The following is a 20,949-nucleotide window of genomic DNA, read 5'->3' as shown; positions in this document are numbered from 1 at the left end:
ATTAAAACTGTGAGATATTTAAAGTCTTAAAATTTCACAATCAACAGTTTTGAACTACAATAGCTTTTGTGTTTTCTGTCCATAATCTGACACATTCAAAACAAATAATCCAAATTCAAACATTGATATAATCTATAGAAAAAATATGTTTCTTTTTCCCTCTTTAATATTAAGTTGGCTCAATGAAAATTACCTTATTTAGTCAGTGAAGGGAATATGCTGCACTTCTTTTTAGTTTGGCTGTTTTTTATTACAGGCCATTTAAAATATATATTCGCATATTTATTCTACAAAAGACATTTTGTAATGACAACTACATTTTTAATTAACATAGAAAATAGACAGAAAATATATTTATATATTGTTAATGTTGGCAATTATAGTACCTAAAGACATGAATCAGCTGAATCTAACGGTGAAACAGATTCTCTGTTCCCATTTTTATAAAATGAAAACAGCCAATACAAGTGGCTCTGTTAGGATTACAGATCAACAAGAGGGGAGTGCATTATTTCCTCAGCTATATTATCCACTATTTCTACCGAGGAACACATGAAATTCATTTTAGTCAGAATTTCTGACTTTTGTGGAGCATACAATAAAAAGCTTCTTCTTAATAATTGCAAGCTTTAAAAATAATTTTAAAATATTAGAAATAATCATTTTTCCTAATTTTATTTTACAGGTGGAAAAACAATAATTGATCTGTCGCAGTCACAAAGCATCCACCATGATCAACAATATTCAATGAGTGCGATTTTATGGGATTATTCATAGAATAAAATTACCGTAAACAGCATGGTCCGGTTCTCCTGCAGGCTGGTTGGCTGCACCGTCGTCGAGCAGGTGATCGAATCTGTAGTGTTGTTGTTAGAAATTTCTGGACAAAGGCCGTTTTCATCGAGGTGCAGGCTTGGGAAGCTGGAGTCTCTCTTAAACAGAGCAGAGCTCGTCCCAGTGGTGGCGCTTCCTGCTGTACCGTTCCGAACAGAACCATTTCCCAGTCCAGAGGATGGGAAGGTAAACGCCCTCCTGAGCCCATCCACCAAACCTCCACCTCCCTTATCTGTTGTCCCTGAGCCATGCAGTTGACTGAACTTCTCAATACACTCATCTATTAAAGCAGGTGGGGCTTTCTTGTGAGCAACACTCACTCTGCCGCAGAAAAGTACCTCAAACTTTTTAGCAAACGTTGTTGGAGACACAGCAGAGGTGGGAGCGGTGGAGTTTGATGTAGTAGAGGCTGAGGAGAGGCATGTTTCTGAAGAATCACTGCCTTCTGAACTTGTGGACGTCTTTATGGAGTCAGGGAAGATGTCATTGTTGCGTGCTGAGCTTTTGCCAGCCTGCCTCAACGTACTGATGATCTCAGGGACCTAAAACAGAGACACAAACAAAGAAAGCTAAAGTACCTTAATGACACACTCACCGAATACAATTCAGGTATATTGCATTTGAATGTAGGGACTATGGAAGAGCAGAACACATATTCATTCAGTTGAGGATAAGCAAAAGTTTAAAACTTAAGTCTATAAACTATAGACTTTAGACTGAATTATTAAACCTACACAAATTGTGAGTGGAGGTTTTACAAATGCAGCTGACTTTATGATGTGGCTGCTAAAAACAACAGACAAGTCAAAGTGGGGGGCTTTGCAATTTGAGCACAAAACTGACCTGCAGGGGGCAGTAATGTTGTTGCCTCACCTCACTGTGCACTAACCTGCCTACCACTGTAAAGGGTTATGATTTCCTGGAATCAATGGGCTTTTGCAAGATTGTCTTGTATTAAGAGAAGCCAAATTAGACGTTTCGTCACAAAGCTGGCTTTGTTCGTTCTTGGGAGTGTGTTTGGTCCTCATCTGACAAAAGTTTCCCATGCTCATGTTAGTTTCCCCATGTTCTACATGTGATTTATACAGAATAAGAAATTGTAGAGCAGAATATTTAACACATCACCATCCAGACATTTTTGTATTTTAACCTTTAATAAGTTAATAGTAGTACTGTTTTTGCATGTTAAGAGAGCAGCAGACTTTGCTCAAAATAGAACCTGCTCTGTCTTTAAGATCTATAAGCTTTATCTCACTCTACTACTGACTAACTGCATCACAAAGGAAATTTGAGGATGTAAAACACACACACAGAAAGTGGAACCAACAGGTCGCTGATAAGTGTGAACTTCCAGCTCACACTTATCTGCCCACATATAAACATTAGTGTGACGTGCTGAAACTTTTGGGTTTTATGAACAGCTGATGATTGAACTCTGTCTCCATGATCAGGAGTTCCTTCAGACAGCAATGCTGAATGGATTTCTTTGTTGTGGACCGAGACTGAACAATGAAGATAAATCTAGGTCGGATTGTGCAAGATGTGTTATGGCTATGTTGTTATTCAGAGAACATCAACATTGGCATGTTGTGTAGTATACTATGTGCAAATATCTTGCAGGCTGATAACTGTCTATTTAGAAACAGATTGTTTTTGGTTTCAATATACTGTTTCTACTAAACACTCTCCATAGATATTTTTCTGTTCACAACAACAAAAATGTAGCTTATATCTCCCTACTTAAAACAAAGCTCATAAAGAAAAATATAAAACAATATTTCAGTAAATGGTTTGTTGGAGCTGTAAAGAGTGACACCCATTGATGCAAAAGTAAACAATACTCATTGTAACACAAAGTTAAGGATTATTGGCCTGCTGGCATTTGAATTGGCATAACAAACAATGGAGTAACTGTTGAAAAGAAAAAGTCTGCAACAAAGATACACCAGCAAAAACATAAAAAACAGCATGTAAATTAGTTAGAACAGATGACTGACAGTGCCATCAGAAAATAACATCTGGCTGCCATTTCTGCTTTTCCTATTTTGGTCCAATTTAACACCACCACAGTGGCAGTGTACCAAACCGAGGAACAAAAGGGAGGAAGTAGATGAGCTAAGCAGAAGCAGTGGTTGAGTCACACCAGGAATGTCAGTCGGATGAAATGCCTGAGCAACAAATAAGTTTTACAGACTGAGAGCCAGGTCTTGCTGCATCTTGTCTCGGTATGAGGTGTGCTCAAGCCAGTTAATTTTTTTATGTAATCAAACCAACACCTCTCTAACTATGAGACAACAACATCTGAGAATGCTTAAGGTTTCTGTAATTGGAAATCCAACACATCAACTGAAGTTATATTAATACTTTCAAAATCAAGATGTCAAGGACAATTACAAATGGTTTTCAGTTGTTTTTACAAATATAATCCTGAAGTCTGTGGCATTTATTTGTATGCACCTTTGTTGAATCAATACTATTTAAAACCACGACTGCAATTTTTAGAGATATGTCTCTACTAATCACGACTAGCCACTCTGGTCATGAAGGCATTTTTGGCAAGCGGTGTCTACACACACTCAAGAAAATCCAGATTCTTTGCATGTATTATTTATTGCGTGATGGTGAAAAGACTGAGCATTACAAGAAAAGTCTGTCAAGCTTCAAGAAACTCTTGAAAAGCCAGCTCTTAAGAGGACATCTCCTGTCCTAGTACCCATCTCTTTCTGCCTGTCACCTCCGACAGAGCCCAACTACTGGTCTTCCTTCTTTATGGATGTCTCAAAATAATTTTTTCACTACTTTTTTTCATGAGCCGTTGAAATTGCTGGACTATATTAGAGGTTGCACATACACATCAGACAGAGAAATGCATTTTTTATTTGAAGGGATTTTGTTCTGGGTGCTGGGGGCCTAACCATGTGGTACACACTAGGCATCACTGCCAGAAGGAATGACAAATTATCAAGCCTGTATGTTTTTATCCTTGTGACAGCCATGTCATTAGTCTAAATGTTTGCTTCATTAACAAAACTGTAGAGAAAACAACATGAGCTAAAATAAGGACCTTTCTGACAACCAGTCAGCCATTGTTATGAAGATAATAAAACTATCTGTTCTATGTTATTAAAAAGTTAAGAAACTACTGTATCTCAGTTACACACACAGAGACCTGAATTAGCAGACACGTTGTACTCAACAAACAATCTTAGCATTGGACAAGTTTGACTGAACGTCTCTTCTAATGCTACGTTCTATAAACCAAAGCTTCATCTGCTCAATCTCAAAGATGGCTGGGCTCAACATGAACATCCAGACACCCTGTTTGTCAGCTCTTTGCCACAAGTGTCTACTTGAGAGTAGAGTGGTCTGTTTGTCCACTTGCAGACTTTCTGTTTTGCCTTCCCCTCAACCGGCCTATTCCTCTTCCCTTAATTTTCACATTTATTTTCAACAACACCTTGACTCATTTCTCTCTCCTCTTTAAAAGAAACATGGAATATCAGTTAAAGTATGCACTGAGAAGCAGCTGTGGTTAGCATTTCGTATGTTCTCACAGTTTTATCAACAGTCAACAATGAAAATATTAATTTGTTGCAGCCTTGAGGCAATTCATGTCCTTTCCATTTGAGTATGTAATCAATTCCAGTGAGCAGGAGCTCTCAGAATATTCCTTGTATTGGAATTTGCTCTATTAAAGTTTTTTTTGTTCTTGTTGTTATTCTCACTTAAATGTTTCAGACCATTAACCTAACTCAGTACAAGACAAATACAGTCTAGGTTAATATAAAATATATAAATGGTTTTCTAAAAGAGAAGCAGTCTAAACAAACATGGTCCTGTTGGACATTTGGCTGAAATGAAGGCCATCAATGATCAATTGTGACAAGACATACAGGCCCTGAAGCAATCCCAGATAATCATGTTATTCTGATTCTGAAATGTTAGTTTTAGAACAGATTTAACAGGGTGTACTTTTGTCTCACCAGTCCAGCAGATTTTATTCCCTAAAATCTTGAAGGATAACCAAGATGTTTGTTTTTTTTGCCAAATGTGTCATTTGTGTGTTATTTTTAGTCAGCAGTGGTTTTGGTCTCGAAACACTTCCATGATGCATTTTTTGCCCAGTATCCCTGTCTTATTGTTGAATAGTGAGCACTGACTTGACTGAGGAAAGTGAGATGATGCTTATTATTAAAAGTTTTATCATTTTCAATAAATTTAGAACTTGCTTTCCAAAGAGATTTGTTTATAAGACTTAAAATATAGTTTAAAAACAAGAACCTTTAAGCAGGAATGAAACACCATTTTCATTAAGCTCACATTTCTGCATTAAAAATGTGTAATGTAATTCTAATTTTCAATTACATTTTCATTTTCTGTAGGTGGAAAATCATCATAATTGACAGAAATAAAGGCTTGAAAAGATCCACGTTTCATTTAGTGAAATGAGTTGATTAAACGTTTCGATAATATTCTAATTTATTGAATGTATCTGTAGTTAATCAGTTAATCTATGATTTAACAAGGGGGACATTTGTTTTTCACAAAAAGCAGAAACTGAAATCTGTACGAGGCAAATGCATTTTTTACAGCCCTGCGTATGGCCGGTCATCTGTGTCATTCCATGCTCCTTCTTACAGTTTTAAGGTCATACATTTGAGGAGTGAAGTGAAATGGATGGAAAAAGGGTTTGTCAGATGGCAGCTTCGGCTACAGTCAACAGTTTTTCTCACAGTGGAACATTTATAACAGGCTGATCTCACACAGGAAGGCATCTGGACTCAACCTCATGCAAAGACCCACAGATCGGTCCACTCACAGTGCAGTTATACTGAAAAAAGCTCAAACTCCCTTAGAGAGAATTAAGTACAACTAGCGTAGTGTTAATTTCAAGAGGAAGGAAGTTACACAAGCGCTGCCAAAAATAGAGAAGTTTCAGCTTAGTGCAATAAACAAAGTGAACTCTTTTGGGTTTACCAAAACAGGCGAGTCACAGGTGATTGTGATATACGAGAAGATAGTAATGAGAACAAATGTAGAATAATTTTCCAAGTACAACAAAACTAACCCACACAATCACCTTTTGGCAGGAGGTCAATTATTCAACAAAATTTGGACAAGAAGCAGTACAGGTACCAGCCTTTGATTAGCCGTGCCTGATAACTACTGACTTCTTAACTTTAATAGATGTTTATTTACCTGATTTTATTTTCAATGTTGCTTGTTTCCCCAGAATGTTTTAGTTGTAACTTTGCCTCTAAATGGCTGCTCAAAAAGAAAGCTAAAATTATAGCAGTAGTGAATAGCATATTGACTCAGTTCTCCAGCCACTGTTGCTAATTTTACTAGCTTCAAGGGATTTTCAAATGTAGCCGTTCAGCTTTAACCAATTACTATCCAGGAAGCAGGGACGTAGACACAAAGCAGCTGTGCTGTAACAGCTTCATGTAATAGTCATGCTGCTCACTGTGCTGCTTACATGCAGTGTGACTGGTTAAGGTCCTGTACTTTTTACACCCGTCTCTTGAATCAGATTGTGAATATTTAACAAAAATGAAGTTGACATTTATTGTAAAACTCAAAAGGGAAGTAAATTTACTATTTGGGCATAGGTCAGTATGAGATGTTCATAGTATGATAACCTTTACTTAAACTACTGCAGTTTCATTGTTTTTAGTAAAATTATAATAATAATAATAATAACTGTAGATGCCAAGAGCTAATTGCTTTAAATTAAAATGGAAAAGCAGTACTTAAATGTAATACTGCCAAATCAAAAACACATATGGATTATTATAGTGAAAATAATCTTTTGCACAACTTTCTAGGTGTTTGATATTAACTTGATTAAAAAACTAAATTAAAATGGATACAACACACTGTAGGAGTTCCCAAGCAACCATATTACAGAGAATATTAAGCAACATTTAAACAGAGGATCTTGATATTCGATTCTGATTTTTTTGCTGAAATCTGATTTTTGTTGTTTGTTTTTGCCATGGTCATTTATACTACTAGTTAAATGCAATCACAATCAGACTTCTGTGTGAACAATTTATGACTCCAACATAACCAGCCAAGGAAGAACATTGACATTACACAGCAGATTACTACTGTTTACAGAAGTAATAATATGACACCGTTTATGGATCACTTTTACAGTTTACTCAGAAATGGAAGTGGACAGTTTTTTCACAAAAAAACAAGACCAAGGAAGTTAATATAAATAAAGAACAGGTAATAAAAACTGCTTTTGTGGAGCATTGACTGCAATTTCTGGAGAGAAGTATGTTTGGATGTGTAGTCAGAGCCAAGAGAGGTGGGATTATGTGATGTGCTTCACTGACTCAGATTTCTTTCATAACTTTCATAATCTTAATTTTCAGCCATTGTTCCAGATTTACCGTGTTTAGCTTCTTCTGGTGCAGAATTATGATTCCTCTCTCACATCAATGACTGCAGACACATTGAAAACAATCAGATACCTGATTACCTGTACCTGATTCAGTACTGCACATGGAAGTGGAACAAATCAGATTTTAGGGGGGATGAAAAAATCAGAACTGGGTTGTTCAGACAGTCATGAAAAAGTCGGGGGGAAAAAAGGTGGATTGAGTCGCATTTTCCTGCTGTTAGAACATTCTGCTCTTCATAGAGTAGCATATGTCCAACAAGGTGATGTAAACCGGTTGTAATCTGGCTTTCTAGTGGTTACCAGGTATGTTCTTCATAGTTTACCGGTTGTAGTCCTAAAACAATGTTAAATAGTTTTAATAGGTCTTTAATTAAAGTAATGAGTGTGCTTCTTTACCTTCACCACCACAAATGTATTTTCACGTGGTAAAGATAAAGTGTAGTAGAGTTTGTTAAGCCAGTTGACCTGCAATGCAGCAACAGGTGGGGGAAGGTGGTATATTAATACCCCATTTTCCAAGCAGTCTAAGAAAATCATGGTCGCTCTGGCACATTCTCTAATAGTCAAGTCTTTAACAACTATGAAAGAACGTGCTAGAAAAGTTTGCAACAATGTTGAAACAATAGCTTTAAAAAAATTTAACCTCTGCATCCCCATATACATCTATTGATATAGCACAATCTATGTAATGGGTGTTACACACTGCATTTCTGAGAAATTGCATATTTTTTCCTAGATTTACACAAGAAGTGGGAATTCCAATGCAATAATTACATTTGAGAAACAGCATTTTTATGACAAGCAGGGGAATCCCACTAGTGGGAAAACAGAAGAGACAACCGTTTTAAACCTAAATGCATATTAATTATGATGTTTCACTAATGTCAACTAATGTTGAGGAGAACTTTAAGAACTGATTTTGTAAAAATGAACAAATGAAAAAGATAAAGAGAAGGGAAGCATTACTGATGATTTTATAGCTGGTGTGACTGAGCCTAATGGATAGACATCTGACTGGTGAGGTCAAGAGAAAGAAAAAACATAAAAATTACAGAAAAAAAAATCCCAACAACAAATCAGGTGGCCTAGAAAATCAGAATAAAAACAATGACGAGTTGAAAAAAAGTCCCGTTCTCTTCTTTCCACGATCATGTGGCTGAGTCTTGTGCCTTCTAGAACGAACCCAAGTTCAAAGTTCAATATATATTTAACAGAAGAGATGGATCACTAACAGAGAGTGAAAGGCAAAGAAGAAAAGGAAAACATTTAAAATGGTGCATGGTAGGTAAATGACCCCATAATAAAACACAAAAAAATGATGTCGCTACATGAACATCAGAATAAAGGAAAGCCCCTTCTCCCCCAACCGGGGTGAAAGTACAGAGTATCAGATAGCAGGCAGAAATAACAAGACGATGGGAAACATAAATGGTTTGTCAAATAAGAAACAAGACATATGTTGGTCTTGTACAGTCATATGTCGGTCACAAGACGTGACAAAGCAGGAGTGGGGAAAGGAAAGGAAAAAAGGCAGACTAAAACTTAACCCATCATTTTCTGGACAATACTTGGTAAACACCATCTTCAATAAGCTTTCACAGTATTTCTGCCTCAATGACCAAAGTGTTGTCCATACTGGACTTTGCTCGACTTTTTTTTTTTAAATGAAATCAGTTGTTCCAACTGGAAAGGTTTATAGGTGAATCCCTGAGAGAAGTCATTCTGATGAGCAATGAAGTCATAAAAGCCAACCTATTATTCATTCAGTGGCCTACAACAGTAAAACATGCATCACAGCTCCATACATTACAGCCTGTACTGCAGAAGGATTCCTGGAGCTGCTGGAAAGTTAAGATCCAAAAGTATGTCTTATCAGCACCAACAGACGGCTGAACTAAGAGCTTTACATAGACTGATTCACATGCTGAAGAAAGACACCTGTCTTCTGCTGCAGGATTAAAGTCCTGGCAGGAATACAGCTACCATGACTCACACACACACACACACACCTACAGTTGGCAGGAGAACCCAGGCATACTGGATCTTCATGCCCACAATAAGACAAGGAATCTGGGAACAAGTGAGCAACCAGCAGCTAACACCTCAATAATCTGAAGAAAAATCTTGCGTAATTACTGTGTTTAAGGACTACACCACAAACCACATGGAGCAACACAATGAAGAAACAAGGAAACAAGCCACCCATCGCTACCCACCATTATAGCCCTTGAAGCATTAATTTCTTACAAGTCACTCTATATTAGTGATGCACCAATCAGGTTTTTGTCCTGCCTATTCCAATTTTGACCAATTTAGCTTTTTGTTTTTCTTAAGCCTGTAAGTGCCACACTAGAAAAATGATGAGGGATTTCGTTTGAGCTAGTAGCTACCAAAAACTGAAAGAAATAGGCAACTATCCTCATTTACGCAAGAAAACTTAGGTCACTTCTGGTTTTTGTTAAAAGTTTTGAAAAGTACAGGCTGTTTAATGATCCACTTACTGAGGCAAAGTTGTGGTAGTTTTTAGTTTTAATGTACTTAGTTGATAGAAGTGAAAAATAAGATCGACCCATCAAGAACTGTTCAGAGCCGATCAAAGCTAAACTGGCAGATTTTGATATATGACTATTTCATTAATGCCTTGCAATAATCAAGCCTGGTTTGGGTAATTTTCTCAAAAATGTGGTACGTGGCCATTTTTTTTATTAAACAAGTAGGACAAGTACTTTTTTTTACACAGGCTGAGGTTGATTTGCAAAGCTTTTCTGATTCAAAATCAAATCAGAATTTGTAACAAGCTTGTTGTATTTATTAAGGAATAGCTGACTGACGATCTCAAAAACTAAAGATGTAACAACCAAAAAAAAAAAAATTAAAATAAAAAGCTAAAACATAAGAAATTATGAGTGACAAAATCTTCAGAACTGTACTGACAGTTTTCATTGTTAACTTCTCTGTAACTAGTTACCTTTTCTCAGTCACATTGAGTAACATTTTGGGGGAAAAAAACAAAAAACCTTCCGAGTAGCTGACTTGAATAAACTTTCTGGAGACTACCCACTGTGAGTTACTTCACTGAATGAAGAACAACGTTTTAGCCAGAAATGCATGAGACACAGATACACACACCTACAGTTTATGCTGAAGCGAATCTTCTTGTTTGTACACAAGTTTCATTGTTTTAATGCCGTTTTCTATTTACTCAGCCTCCTGTGCCATTTGAAGGTTGAGAAGATACAGTAAACACTACCTATTGTAACTACTGTAGAAGAAGTTTAACCAGTTCTACATATACCACCTACTGTAAATATTGGTTTAATGTTGACAAGGTTTAGCTTGAAAATATTTTTTTTTCTGACTGAATTAGTTTTGCATCTATGCTGTGCAGTATTTGCTTTTCATCTTTAATCTTTAAAATAACAGAACGTGTATATATAATTGAATATATATTAAAATATTAAATCAGATCTTTTGATCAGCCATTCAGTAATCAAGCAGCTGTTTGTCAAATACCCTTTCCTCTTTAGTTAAGTAATATCCTGGAAGGCTACTTTGTACTTGCGTAAAAATATGTTGAAGTATTGCTACTCCTAATTTAATACATGTTTTGATATTCTACCCACCTGTTTATTTTGGAGAAGCAACAAAAGTTTAGAGAAAAGGTTCAGCGAATCATACACTGACAATCAGTAGTTTAGCCTTCTGGTACACACTGAAATGACAAAGTAAAGAATAATATACTCTTGTAAATTCCCCCCACTGCTGCAGCAGATATCTCTGACAGGCCCTGCGGTCTCTCAAACATATCTGTAGATATTAAGCAGAGAAGGAAAATACCAAAGTTCAAACAAAACCTTCTAAGTTAAGATAAGTTTTGAGAAGCAGGCCAGTTTACAGTGTGACCTTTTCAAAACTGCTCCTGATTGTCCCGTCCTCAGTGGTCCAACAAATAACAACAATAAGCAACAAGTGAAAAGTGAACCACCCAAAAGTGTCGCAGCGTGACTTGACCCACTTCATCATCCACAGACAGGAACAAAGACATTTCTGTCCTGAAAACTGCTCTGTATGCCAGGTTAGAGGCTAAATAAATGTAGAAATATTTCTACTGTCTGTGGAATAAAGTTGGTTTGTGCCAGCAGACAATATCAGCGGGCTAATGTAACTGACCCCTCATTGTATCCTTTTCCAAGTAGACCGTGGAGAGACTTTCTGGCTCAGGAAAGCTGACTAAGGCTGGCTAACAGGAGGACGAGCTCATTAAGCTGAGGTCCGCTCCTGTTAATGTTAGCTAACTGTCCACTTAGCATGCAGACAAACTTAACAGCGGCAATAACTTGACTCACATCTTTCTGCTCTTGTTTGTTGTTGAACAAGTTGAATCGCTGGAGTCGCGCTTTCATCCCATCCGCCATAAAAGTCCCAAAAACTGGACCTCGGCGCTAATATTGTGTCCGTTGCTCGTTTCTTGCCGTGTGTGGGACTTCAACACAAAATCTATGGAAAGTTCATTTTGCTCTCTAAAAACCAAGGAAGATCATGCGGTTAGTTCTCCAAGCGGCGAATCCAATCCAGCGTTCATATCCGGTTTCAATCCCTCAGAGTAATGAATACAATAATGAATGTGGCGTGCAAGCTTTTATTTTGATGTTTTACGAATTAACTTCCGGCTTTCTTCTAGCACAGCCTTGGATTCTTGACCTGGTTATGCCCTCCAATGTGTTTTGGGGATGGGCTGGACAGTTCCTGTCCGCAGTACTCAAAACTTTAGGCGGTAGATGTTTTTCCCTGGGTGGTTAACGCTGTTAACGTTACCTCAGGAAGATTATATCAGTTTTCCTCGCTGGTATGCGGGTATATAAACAGTGTTTCCTGCAGGCAGGCAGACCAATCCCAATCTGGCAAGAATGAATGAACTCCTTTCGGGGGTAATTACTGTGAAAGATCTTGCAAAAGAATTAATGTCAAAGTTGAGCGTCGTAGAATTATGGAGGTCCAAGAGTACCACGATTTAATGAATGGATAAGTGATTACTTGAAGTTCTGAATTAAAAATAGAAGTTAAATATACTTGTACATTCATATAGTTATTCCACCATTTATTTTTAAATTATTTGGTCTCATGCTGAATCATTCAGTGAATTTGTCTTATCTGTCAGCCTTCCATCTTAAAATAGGTGGACTGAGACTGCTGTAGTCAAATATTGGTCCGGAGATTTGATGTGCAAGTTTACTACTTTGACAGGTAATGCTGCTAATTTTAATTATGTTATAATGCACAGCATTATTTTTTCCTATGAGTCAAACAATTTCTCTTTAAAGCATTTAGTGATATGTTTCATACATTACTGAATTAAAATATTATCAATTTTTGTTTATTATATTTAATTATTTCAGTAGTTAATCATGACAAGATGTATGCAATAAGCATTGTTTTAATGCTTAACTTATTTCTGAGAGTATCTGTCAATTACATCTAGACACGTCTGGCACACAATACACACAGTTCAGGTATTATTAAACCATGCACATAAACTACAGTATAATTTTGCATTCCCTGATTGCCTTTTGATTCAACAGAACAATAGAACCTGGGGATGTTTACTCATCTTGCAAATTTTCAAACCTTCACAAATGTCACCACCACTTTTAATTTTAAATAATTTGCGATATTTAATTATTCATTGCAGACTGCAAATAAATTTTGCAAAATAGAGGAAAAAAAAATCTATCATTTCTCAAGGCATTTACTCTGAGAGACTTTGCACACTTCAGTGGTGACACCCAGTGGTTTAGTTTTAACTGTGCAGCAGAAGGGAAAACCCGTCTCTCCCCTGAGAGGTTTGCCATCTCTGGAGGCAGAGGAGGAAGTTGAAATTTACAGCTGTACTGCTTAAATTAGTACCTGATCGTTCATTTTCCCACAAATAAAAGCTGCTTATTCACAAGACACGCACAAGAAATGTCATGAATGAACAGCAGGACAGGTCTTTAATTTTGAAAAGAAAAAAAACAGTTCCAGGAATACCTAAAGGTTAAGGTTTTATGTAGCTTTTATTGCTGTTTTGGATCAAAACGAGTGTGTCATGGCCATCGTTGGAAAACCCACGCTAAGCAAATTCCAAAGCTTTATAAATACTCCTTAAATGTTGCCCTTATATGTAGCTGCCCTCTCTAAGCAGTCAGGAAAATTAAAGCGGTTAATAGCCGCAAGAATGGGGCAGGCTATAAACAGAAAGCTAAACTTTCTGGTAGCATCTTGCTCAGTTTGTAATGTAATACAAACTTTCTGGTCATACTTTGTAGTGGTTCTCATGTTCAGTAAACAAAACATGTCCTCGTCATGGAGAACATTTTCTACATGTTTGCTAAATACAAAGATAACCTCCAGAGCTTGAAACACAACATTTCAACTAATGTAGTTTAGACAACAAAATCTATATGCTGATAAAAATGAAAAACACAAGAATACAACAAATAGTATGAAAAGAACATAACTCCATCTTTTAAACACAAAGACAGAGTGCTGATGATTTGGGCTTCTGTTGCAGTCAGTAACCCAAGGAGTTTTTATCATTTCAAGTGGAAATGGATTAGATTTATACTGACGTGATCTTTGAGCCAGAATTATACCATGTCATTGCAAGTAAATAGAAACTAAAAGAGGATAATGTAGAGAATTGCCTCTTTTCAATTCTTGCAGTAAATTATATAATTCATACTCCTGGTTGCCTGACTAGAAGTGCCAAATAGGTTTTAGTGGCCTACCCTCAATCCTGATTAGAATATGACAGAATATCTGCAGATGGAGCTAATGATTAGGGTGATGACAAGGAGGCCTTCCATTCTCAAAGACATGTGAAAGTCTTCATGTCTCTCTCAATAGAATTAAATAAGAATAAATAAAGAAAATGCTTTCTAAAATGTGATTTAGTGTATAATGTGTTTCTAGTTAAACATTCTACCAACAGCCTTGACACCAGTATGACCACTGAACAGGATTTTTGGGCAGCTTTGAGATTTATCTTTGTTGATGCAGAGATGCTAATTTAAGACACTTTCATCCAGACTTGATTATGTTCATCTAACCATGTGCTCATTAAAATGTTGCACAAATTCATAATCCTGAGACTAAAAGCAGAAAATGTATTCATCCTTTGTTTTTTGTTCCTTAAGTCTGCAACACCTCCCCATATCTCTCAGACTACTTAAACCCACTAATCCCTCATGTGGTTCTTTCTCCAAAGATCCTAAAATCGGTAGGTGCTATGCTACATTCCAAAGGGATTTCTGGGATGCAGTATTTGGTGGGATATTTTACTTCTGTGCTTTAGAACTCTGCTTTAGAACTATGGTATTATTTACCATAGGTGTCATTTTCTCTTTGACACCTATGGTAAATAAAATATATTTACCATAGGTGGGGCTTTGACTGGGATTCATACCTACACCAAATTCCGGTCTTACTTATTTACTTATTTATTTAAGTTTTCTCTGTATTTATTTTTAAGTATATGTCTCAAACTCAAAGTAGCACAGAAATGAGCTAAAACATTTTTATATGGAATAGTTATTTATATGGTATACAGTTTCAGCAGCATCATAATTACTTTGACATTTTTCTGTTTTAATAATAGTAATTGACTCTTGTTATTTATTTTTGATTACATTATTGCATCAATGCCATTAAACTGCGGTATTTTTACCCAAGGACATCATATTGTGAGAATCTAACATTATCTACATTATATCTTCACTTGTTAAGTGAAAGCTATACTGACAATTTATCAACTGTGTTTGTGTTCTCTAGATGTGGCGCAAACCCACAGTAAATGTTTTAGTCTTATGGTGTGCAAATAGCCAGACTAGTTTCAAATTTAGGTCATTTGTGGGTTAGAAAACCTTTAAAATATGGTTTAATAATGCTGTTTTATAAAGTAAAAAACAAAGCTGCATGACGATCTCACATTGCCTCGTAATTACTGCCTTCATTAAAAGCAGATCTACGTGTGCGTGTGTGTATGTGTGTGTTAAAGCTCAGCTTGACAGAACCGGATCACAACAAGTGGTCAGTCTGACATCATCGCCACCATCGTCCTCACATTTCTAACAGGACTTGGAGCATAGCTAGAACAACAAGCACTCACGCGCTCATAAACTCCACAACAAACACACTATGACAGGAAGTGGTCTCCATGGTAACATGGTTTCATATCCTGGCTGGGCGACATGATGCACTCTCCTTTTCTCTCAGACAAGAAACCCCAGAAACACATTAAGACTTTTAAAGTCTGTGTTTATTTCTGCTACGGCGTGCGCTCAGTAATATTTACAGTACACTCCACAACACATGGAGGCTGTGCACACAGCCGAAGCATGCAAGTATTTGTTACATGACCCCCAGTCTAAGAACATGTGCGCATGTACATATCATGTGAGCAGCAAGGGGGACGTAGGGGTTAAGGTCATGCTGACATTTTGCTTTGCATCTTCCTTTAGCTTCGCATCTAATATCCCTCATTGTCTTTGGTATGTTGAACTGTGGGATGCTATCTGATGTCTCTGACCCGACGCCCGCAGCAGCTGCAGCTCTGCTGCTCCTACAGAGGCTTTTGGAAACTCGCGCCATGTGGAGGAAAGTTGAAAGGATTAGAGGTCAGCAGAGTGTGTTAGTATACACACACAGTGTTATGTGTGGTGACGAATGGGATAAAAGCCCAGCGTAGGTGGGCTGCAGAAGGATGTCCGATTAAATACCAGTGCAGTCACACTGAACCTCCAGCCAGCTTTTTGTCATATAAATAAACACAAAGAACAAATATAGTCCCTGCCACACTGACCCTTGCTCTTAATTCCTATCTCCATCTGACATGCCATATATCTTTTAAACCGAATCAATATTTACAGCTTGAGCTTGTGTTGATGTGTTTATTACCTATTCTAGGAGTGCTCCCTTTGATTTATGGAAACGCATATGTACTCATTTGAGTCTGGCGAGTAGCTGGAACATCCTCTCAGATTTGGTTTAAAGGTCATAATTCATGTCTCCTTTAGAGTTATGCCTTATCGTGTCGCATGAGTTCTGTAAGTAGACTTCAACATGGTGCTCTGTGGAAACATAACTGGGACTCCAGTCAACCAGTATAAACCATTATCCATAAAAGGAGAAGAGTGTGGAACAGTGGTGAACCTTTCTAGCAGTGGCTGGCCTAACCAAAATGACTCAACTGGGAGGTCACAGAAAATCCAGGAACAAACTCTAGAGCACTACAGGCCTCACTTGCTTCGCTTAAGGCTTATCAGAGGTTCATGTTGAGAAAAAAAAAAGAGATTGGAAAAAAAAATGACATCCGGGGGAGAGTAACATCACTGCAAAGCAAAATCAAAACAATAAGGCCACGCTCATGTTTTTCAACACATATCTCCATGGGCTCATCATTATGATGCAAAATTGAAATCTGGCACTTCTGCCAGCCACCTCATTGTCACCTCCCTCAACTACTAATACGGAAAAAATATTTTTTATGGACGGAGGGAACATAAAAGTGTCTTATGTAAATGTGCACCAGGTTTTTTTTCCTTTCTCATTTTGTTGTTAATAAGCTTACCGAAAGAGTTTAGAGCTAGATTTACTTCAGAAACGGTCCCTGGGATGTTCATTTTAAGTGGAAACTGCTCTTTGCTGACATGGAGAGAGTTTGTTCATCAGATCACATACACCAACAAATAGCAAAATACAAATCTGAGAAAGGATAGTTACAGTTTTACTCAATATGTTCATCTGTCTCCAAGCAGTTACAGGGTTGAAGTCCGCTGGATGAGCCGAAACTGGTCTGATCTCAACTTACAGCTCCTCCAACACCATGTGTACAATCCAGAGCTGTTATAATCTCTTTGGTATTACGGTGGTCTAGATTTGCCTTGATTTGATTGGTCTGTGCTGTTATTCTCATGTTTATAATTTTTCTCAGTATTTCTTACACCAGTTGCCCATGTTTATCTACCATCCGGCCTCAGTCACTGATTGCAGTCATTCAGCTGCTGTTAGTTTGCCATTATCTCCCATCTGTATACATTCTGCCTGTTTGATGATTGTCATTGTCTCCACCTTGGGACATGTTCCGTAATCCACTCTGCTATTTCAGGTCTCTGTCATTTATGGTTTAGTCTGGTTTACTTTCTCCATCGAGACTTTGTGCTTTTAGTTTCAACAAGACAACAAAGCTGTGTTTGTCTTCCACCTGCTGCTTCCTGCGCCTGGGTCCTCGACTTTTCCATCACCTGTTTAACTTCAGTTCAGTCTCAGCAAAACTTGCAGCAAACCTAAACCTAATTTCTGTCTTTATCATGTTGATTTAAGGAAACCTGAGAGAAATTAACACTTTGAGGACATTTATCCAAGGGAATAACAGAAAATGATCATCTAGTCATAAGGGCCAGTCGTAATGCATATATCTAAAGAACCTGGCAGAAATATTCAAACCTCTTTAACTTTTCCACATTTTGTCATGTAACAACCAAAGCTTCAGCATATTTTATTGGATTGGTGACAGACCAACACAAAGTGCAGTGTTTTTATAAATTGAAAGGGAAACAATAGTTTTATAGTTGTGTACAGTTGCAGCTTCAAGTCTTTATGGGTATGTCTGCACCAACATCGCACACTTTGACACTGAAATCTTTGCTCTTTCTTCTTTTGCAAATTAGCTGAAGATTGGAATTAGAGCACCTGTTAATGTCTATTTTTAAGTCTTGCCACAGATTTTTATCTGGATGTAGGGCTAGACTTTAACAGGACTTATCTAATATAGAACCATACTTTGATCTATTGTATCCCATTGTAGCTGTGATGGTATGTTTAGGGTCATGGTCCTGCTGGAAGGTGAACCTTCACCACAGTCTGACAGATTTTCTTCCAGGATTGCCCTGCATTTAGCTACAGCTCTCCATCAATAAAGAAAAAAAAACCTCATAGCAAGGATTCTGCTGCCAACATGTTTCACAATGAAGATGCTGCGTTCAGAGCGATGTGCAGTGATGGTTTTCCACTATAAACTGCAGTTATTATGCAGGACAAAAAGCCATAAGACCACAGCACCTTCTTCTACATATTTGTCGCATTCCAACATTGGCTGCATTTTGCCAAAGTCCCATAAAGGCCAAATCTGTGGAGTACAGCACTATAGTTGGCAGTTTCTTGGAATAAAATCCTCTATTTCCACAGGTTAGGTGAGCAGCTGTACCAAAATCAGCTTGCAGTTGTATAATATTTTTTTCTGTTTCCAGATGATGAATTGAAAAGTGCTGAGTGACAAGTTTAATCTTGCTATATTTCATAACCTAACATTGATTTAAAGTACTCTTTGATCTGTCTGCTATGTGGCTTTGATCTTCATGCACTTGTACATCAATGTTCTCCAAGAAACCTCTGATGCCGTCACAGAACATATTTAGATACACTAAGATTAAATTGCATGCAGGTGAACTTTAACTTCTGAAGCAACTGGGTGCACTAGATTTTATTTAGGAGTGTCGAAGTAAAAGGTGACTCAGTCCAAGTGTCACACATTTAAGATTTTTATTTGTGACGATTCTGAATGTGAGTTACTCTGTGTTGATCAAATAAAGTTCAAATAAAGCAAACGAAAGTTTGTAGCTCAGGTGAATAAATAAGAAAAAGTTAAAGAAATGCTCTACATGCACTTACAATATGTATGTGTTCATGTTTCCCTGCACACATTTGCACATGTCAAGACACTCTTTATTCCCACAGGTGCCTACCTTGGTGCTGTCCAGGCCCTGGAAGACGTAGCAGGCACACTTCAGCGAGTCTTTCACCAGGCAGGCAAAGATACTGGGCTCCTGGCTGTTGTGAATTAACTTGGTCACTTGATGAGGACGACATTCAAACAGCACTGTGTGTGTCAGAGGGTCCCAGAGACGGCGCTCAGCCAGGACGGACACACACCGCACCCAGGATGCAGACACACACAGAAACACAGTCTTAGTACTGCATGAAGGAGAACCTCCTGCAGCATGACGTGGCCCAGCACCCGGATCCTTCTTGGAGGACCTGCAGATCTCTGCCACCACCCAGGGCAGCATGGCCATGGTGGTCAGGTAGTGAACTACCCTGAAACCAATCATTGTCAGTTGGTATCTTATCTCTTCCTCGTCCATCTGCCCCCTCCATGGTGCTACCCTCTCCCAAGCCCCGGCACATTTCTGGGGACTCTGAGCTGCAGAGTTGAGGCGTGAAAGGGAGGGACACGAGTGATGGTTCGGGGTTAGATTATGTCGAGTTTTCTCAGAGCTTTGTGGTCTCTGGGCTTTTGGTTTCACATCAAAGTAAAGTCCATCCATGGTTTTCTCCACTCTACCTGTAAAACATCAGTGAAAAGTCACAGATCAAATTTAGAGTTAATTTTAGTTATTTTTCCAGATCCTTATTCAGTTAAGTTAAATTTATTTTCATTGCTTTGCAAAACCTTTCCTAGACTTTGAGCTTTCGCACATTTTGTCATGGTACAGCTACCAAACTTCAGTGTATCAAGATCCTATGTGAGAAACCAACACAAAACAGTTCCTAATTGTGAAGTGAAATTAAAAAATGAAACTTAGATTTAGTCCCTCACCCCCAAAGAAATACTTCCATAAAGGGGGACAAATTTGAATATTTAAAGAGAATATCTTTGCAGGGCACTGTATATAGCAAAGATTTACAGCAAATGTCATCTAAACATGTACCTCCCAGTGCAAAACAAATTCAATTCGCATCCAGTTATGTAAAATCCACAATGGTGCAGATGCAATTTATGTCAGGCCAATTAATTTCAGCATAAACCAGTCTTCTAAATTCAGGTCCAGGTCTATCATAATTATAACACAATGCACAGTCAGCTCATCCTTTAAGCCCGACTGATAAAGTTTTAATTAGAAAGGCTAGCAGAGAACAAGTTGAGTGACTTTTACAGCTACAAGGACAAATAACCACATGTATACAGAGAAACTTATATAGGACCTTTTGTGCGTCAAAAGCAGGTATCCCAAGGTTTGCTTCAGAGAGAAACGGTATGATGAGTTGTCTAATTTTAAATGCAAAGACCGCTCGGAGATCATCAAATTACACCATCCATGTAAACAAAATGATCATGTGAATAAGAGTGGAAGAACACACACAAAGCGGCTCCTCATTCCCACCTCATCATGGTTGACCTTGTTTTATTTTAAATCCTTAACTTGAGTCAGCTCATTCTGAAGATCTCTCCGCTACACTGAGACACCAAGCGGAAGTAAAAACCTACACATTTCACATGTCATCTGCCACAAAAGAAAAACAAAATCTCCGTCTAAGCAAGAAGCGGTCCTCAACACAACCGGCACAATGATTTATATAAATCTCGTCCACAAAGAGCCCAATCTCATCATCTGAAGCCGTCTTCCTCTTGCTGGACCAACCTTACCTGTTATACTCCCTCCTTCACTGGCAGAAACGCGTTAAAAGGAGGGCTGTCGGACAGCGAGCAGCCCGCTCATACCCACGCCACAGAAGAAGGAGAGAGAGACCTTTCCACGTACGGCTCTCGCTGTTTGTAGCTCGAGTTAAATATAGAAGACAGGGCCGATCCGACCTCCCTCCTCTGCACAAGTGCACGGCGCCTGATGATGGTGTAAATTAATAAACATTCACGGCATGTCCGA

At 37.9% G+C, this 20,949-nt stretch overlaps 1 protein-coding gene across 6 annotated transcripts in view; it reads right to left on the bottom strand.

Annotated features, from left to right (window-relative positions):
* tbc1d1 (TBC1 (tre-2/USP6, BUB2, cdc16) domain family, member 1) overlaps window positions 1–20,949 on the bottom strand; it is a 55,380-nt gene that overhangs the window by 34,215 nt on the left and 216 nt on the right. For 3 of the 6 annotated variants that reach the window (XM_028019277.1, XM_028019280.1, XM_028019281.1), the window contains exons 2-3: window positions 19,030–19,628; window positions 789–1,376 (exon numbers count right to left, since the gene is read on the bottom strand). In XM_028019277.1, the coding sequence (XP_027875078.1) occupies window positions 789–1,376; window positions 19,030–19,628 (1,187 nt within the window). Of the gene's footprint in view, window positions 1–788; window positions 1,377–11,595; window positions 11,839–19,029; window positions 19,629–20,448; window positions 20,567–20,711; window positions 20,841–20,949 lie in introns of those variants that run through there. The other 3 variants (XM_028019278.1, XM_028019279.1, XM_028019282.1) reach the window with 3 other exon arrangements.

Source organism: Xiphophorus couchianus, chromosome 5 (genome assembly GCF_001444195.1).
Source record: "Xiphophorus couchianus chromosome 5, X_couchianus-1.0, whole genome shotgun sequence".
Lineage (NCBI taxonomy): Eukaryota > Metazoa > Chordata > Actinopteri > Cyprinodontiformes > Poeciliidae > Xiphophorus > Xiphophorus couchianus.
The sequence above is the reverse complement of the archived record's forward strand: the minus strand, read 5'-3'. Positions and strand labels throughout refer to the sequence as shown.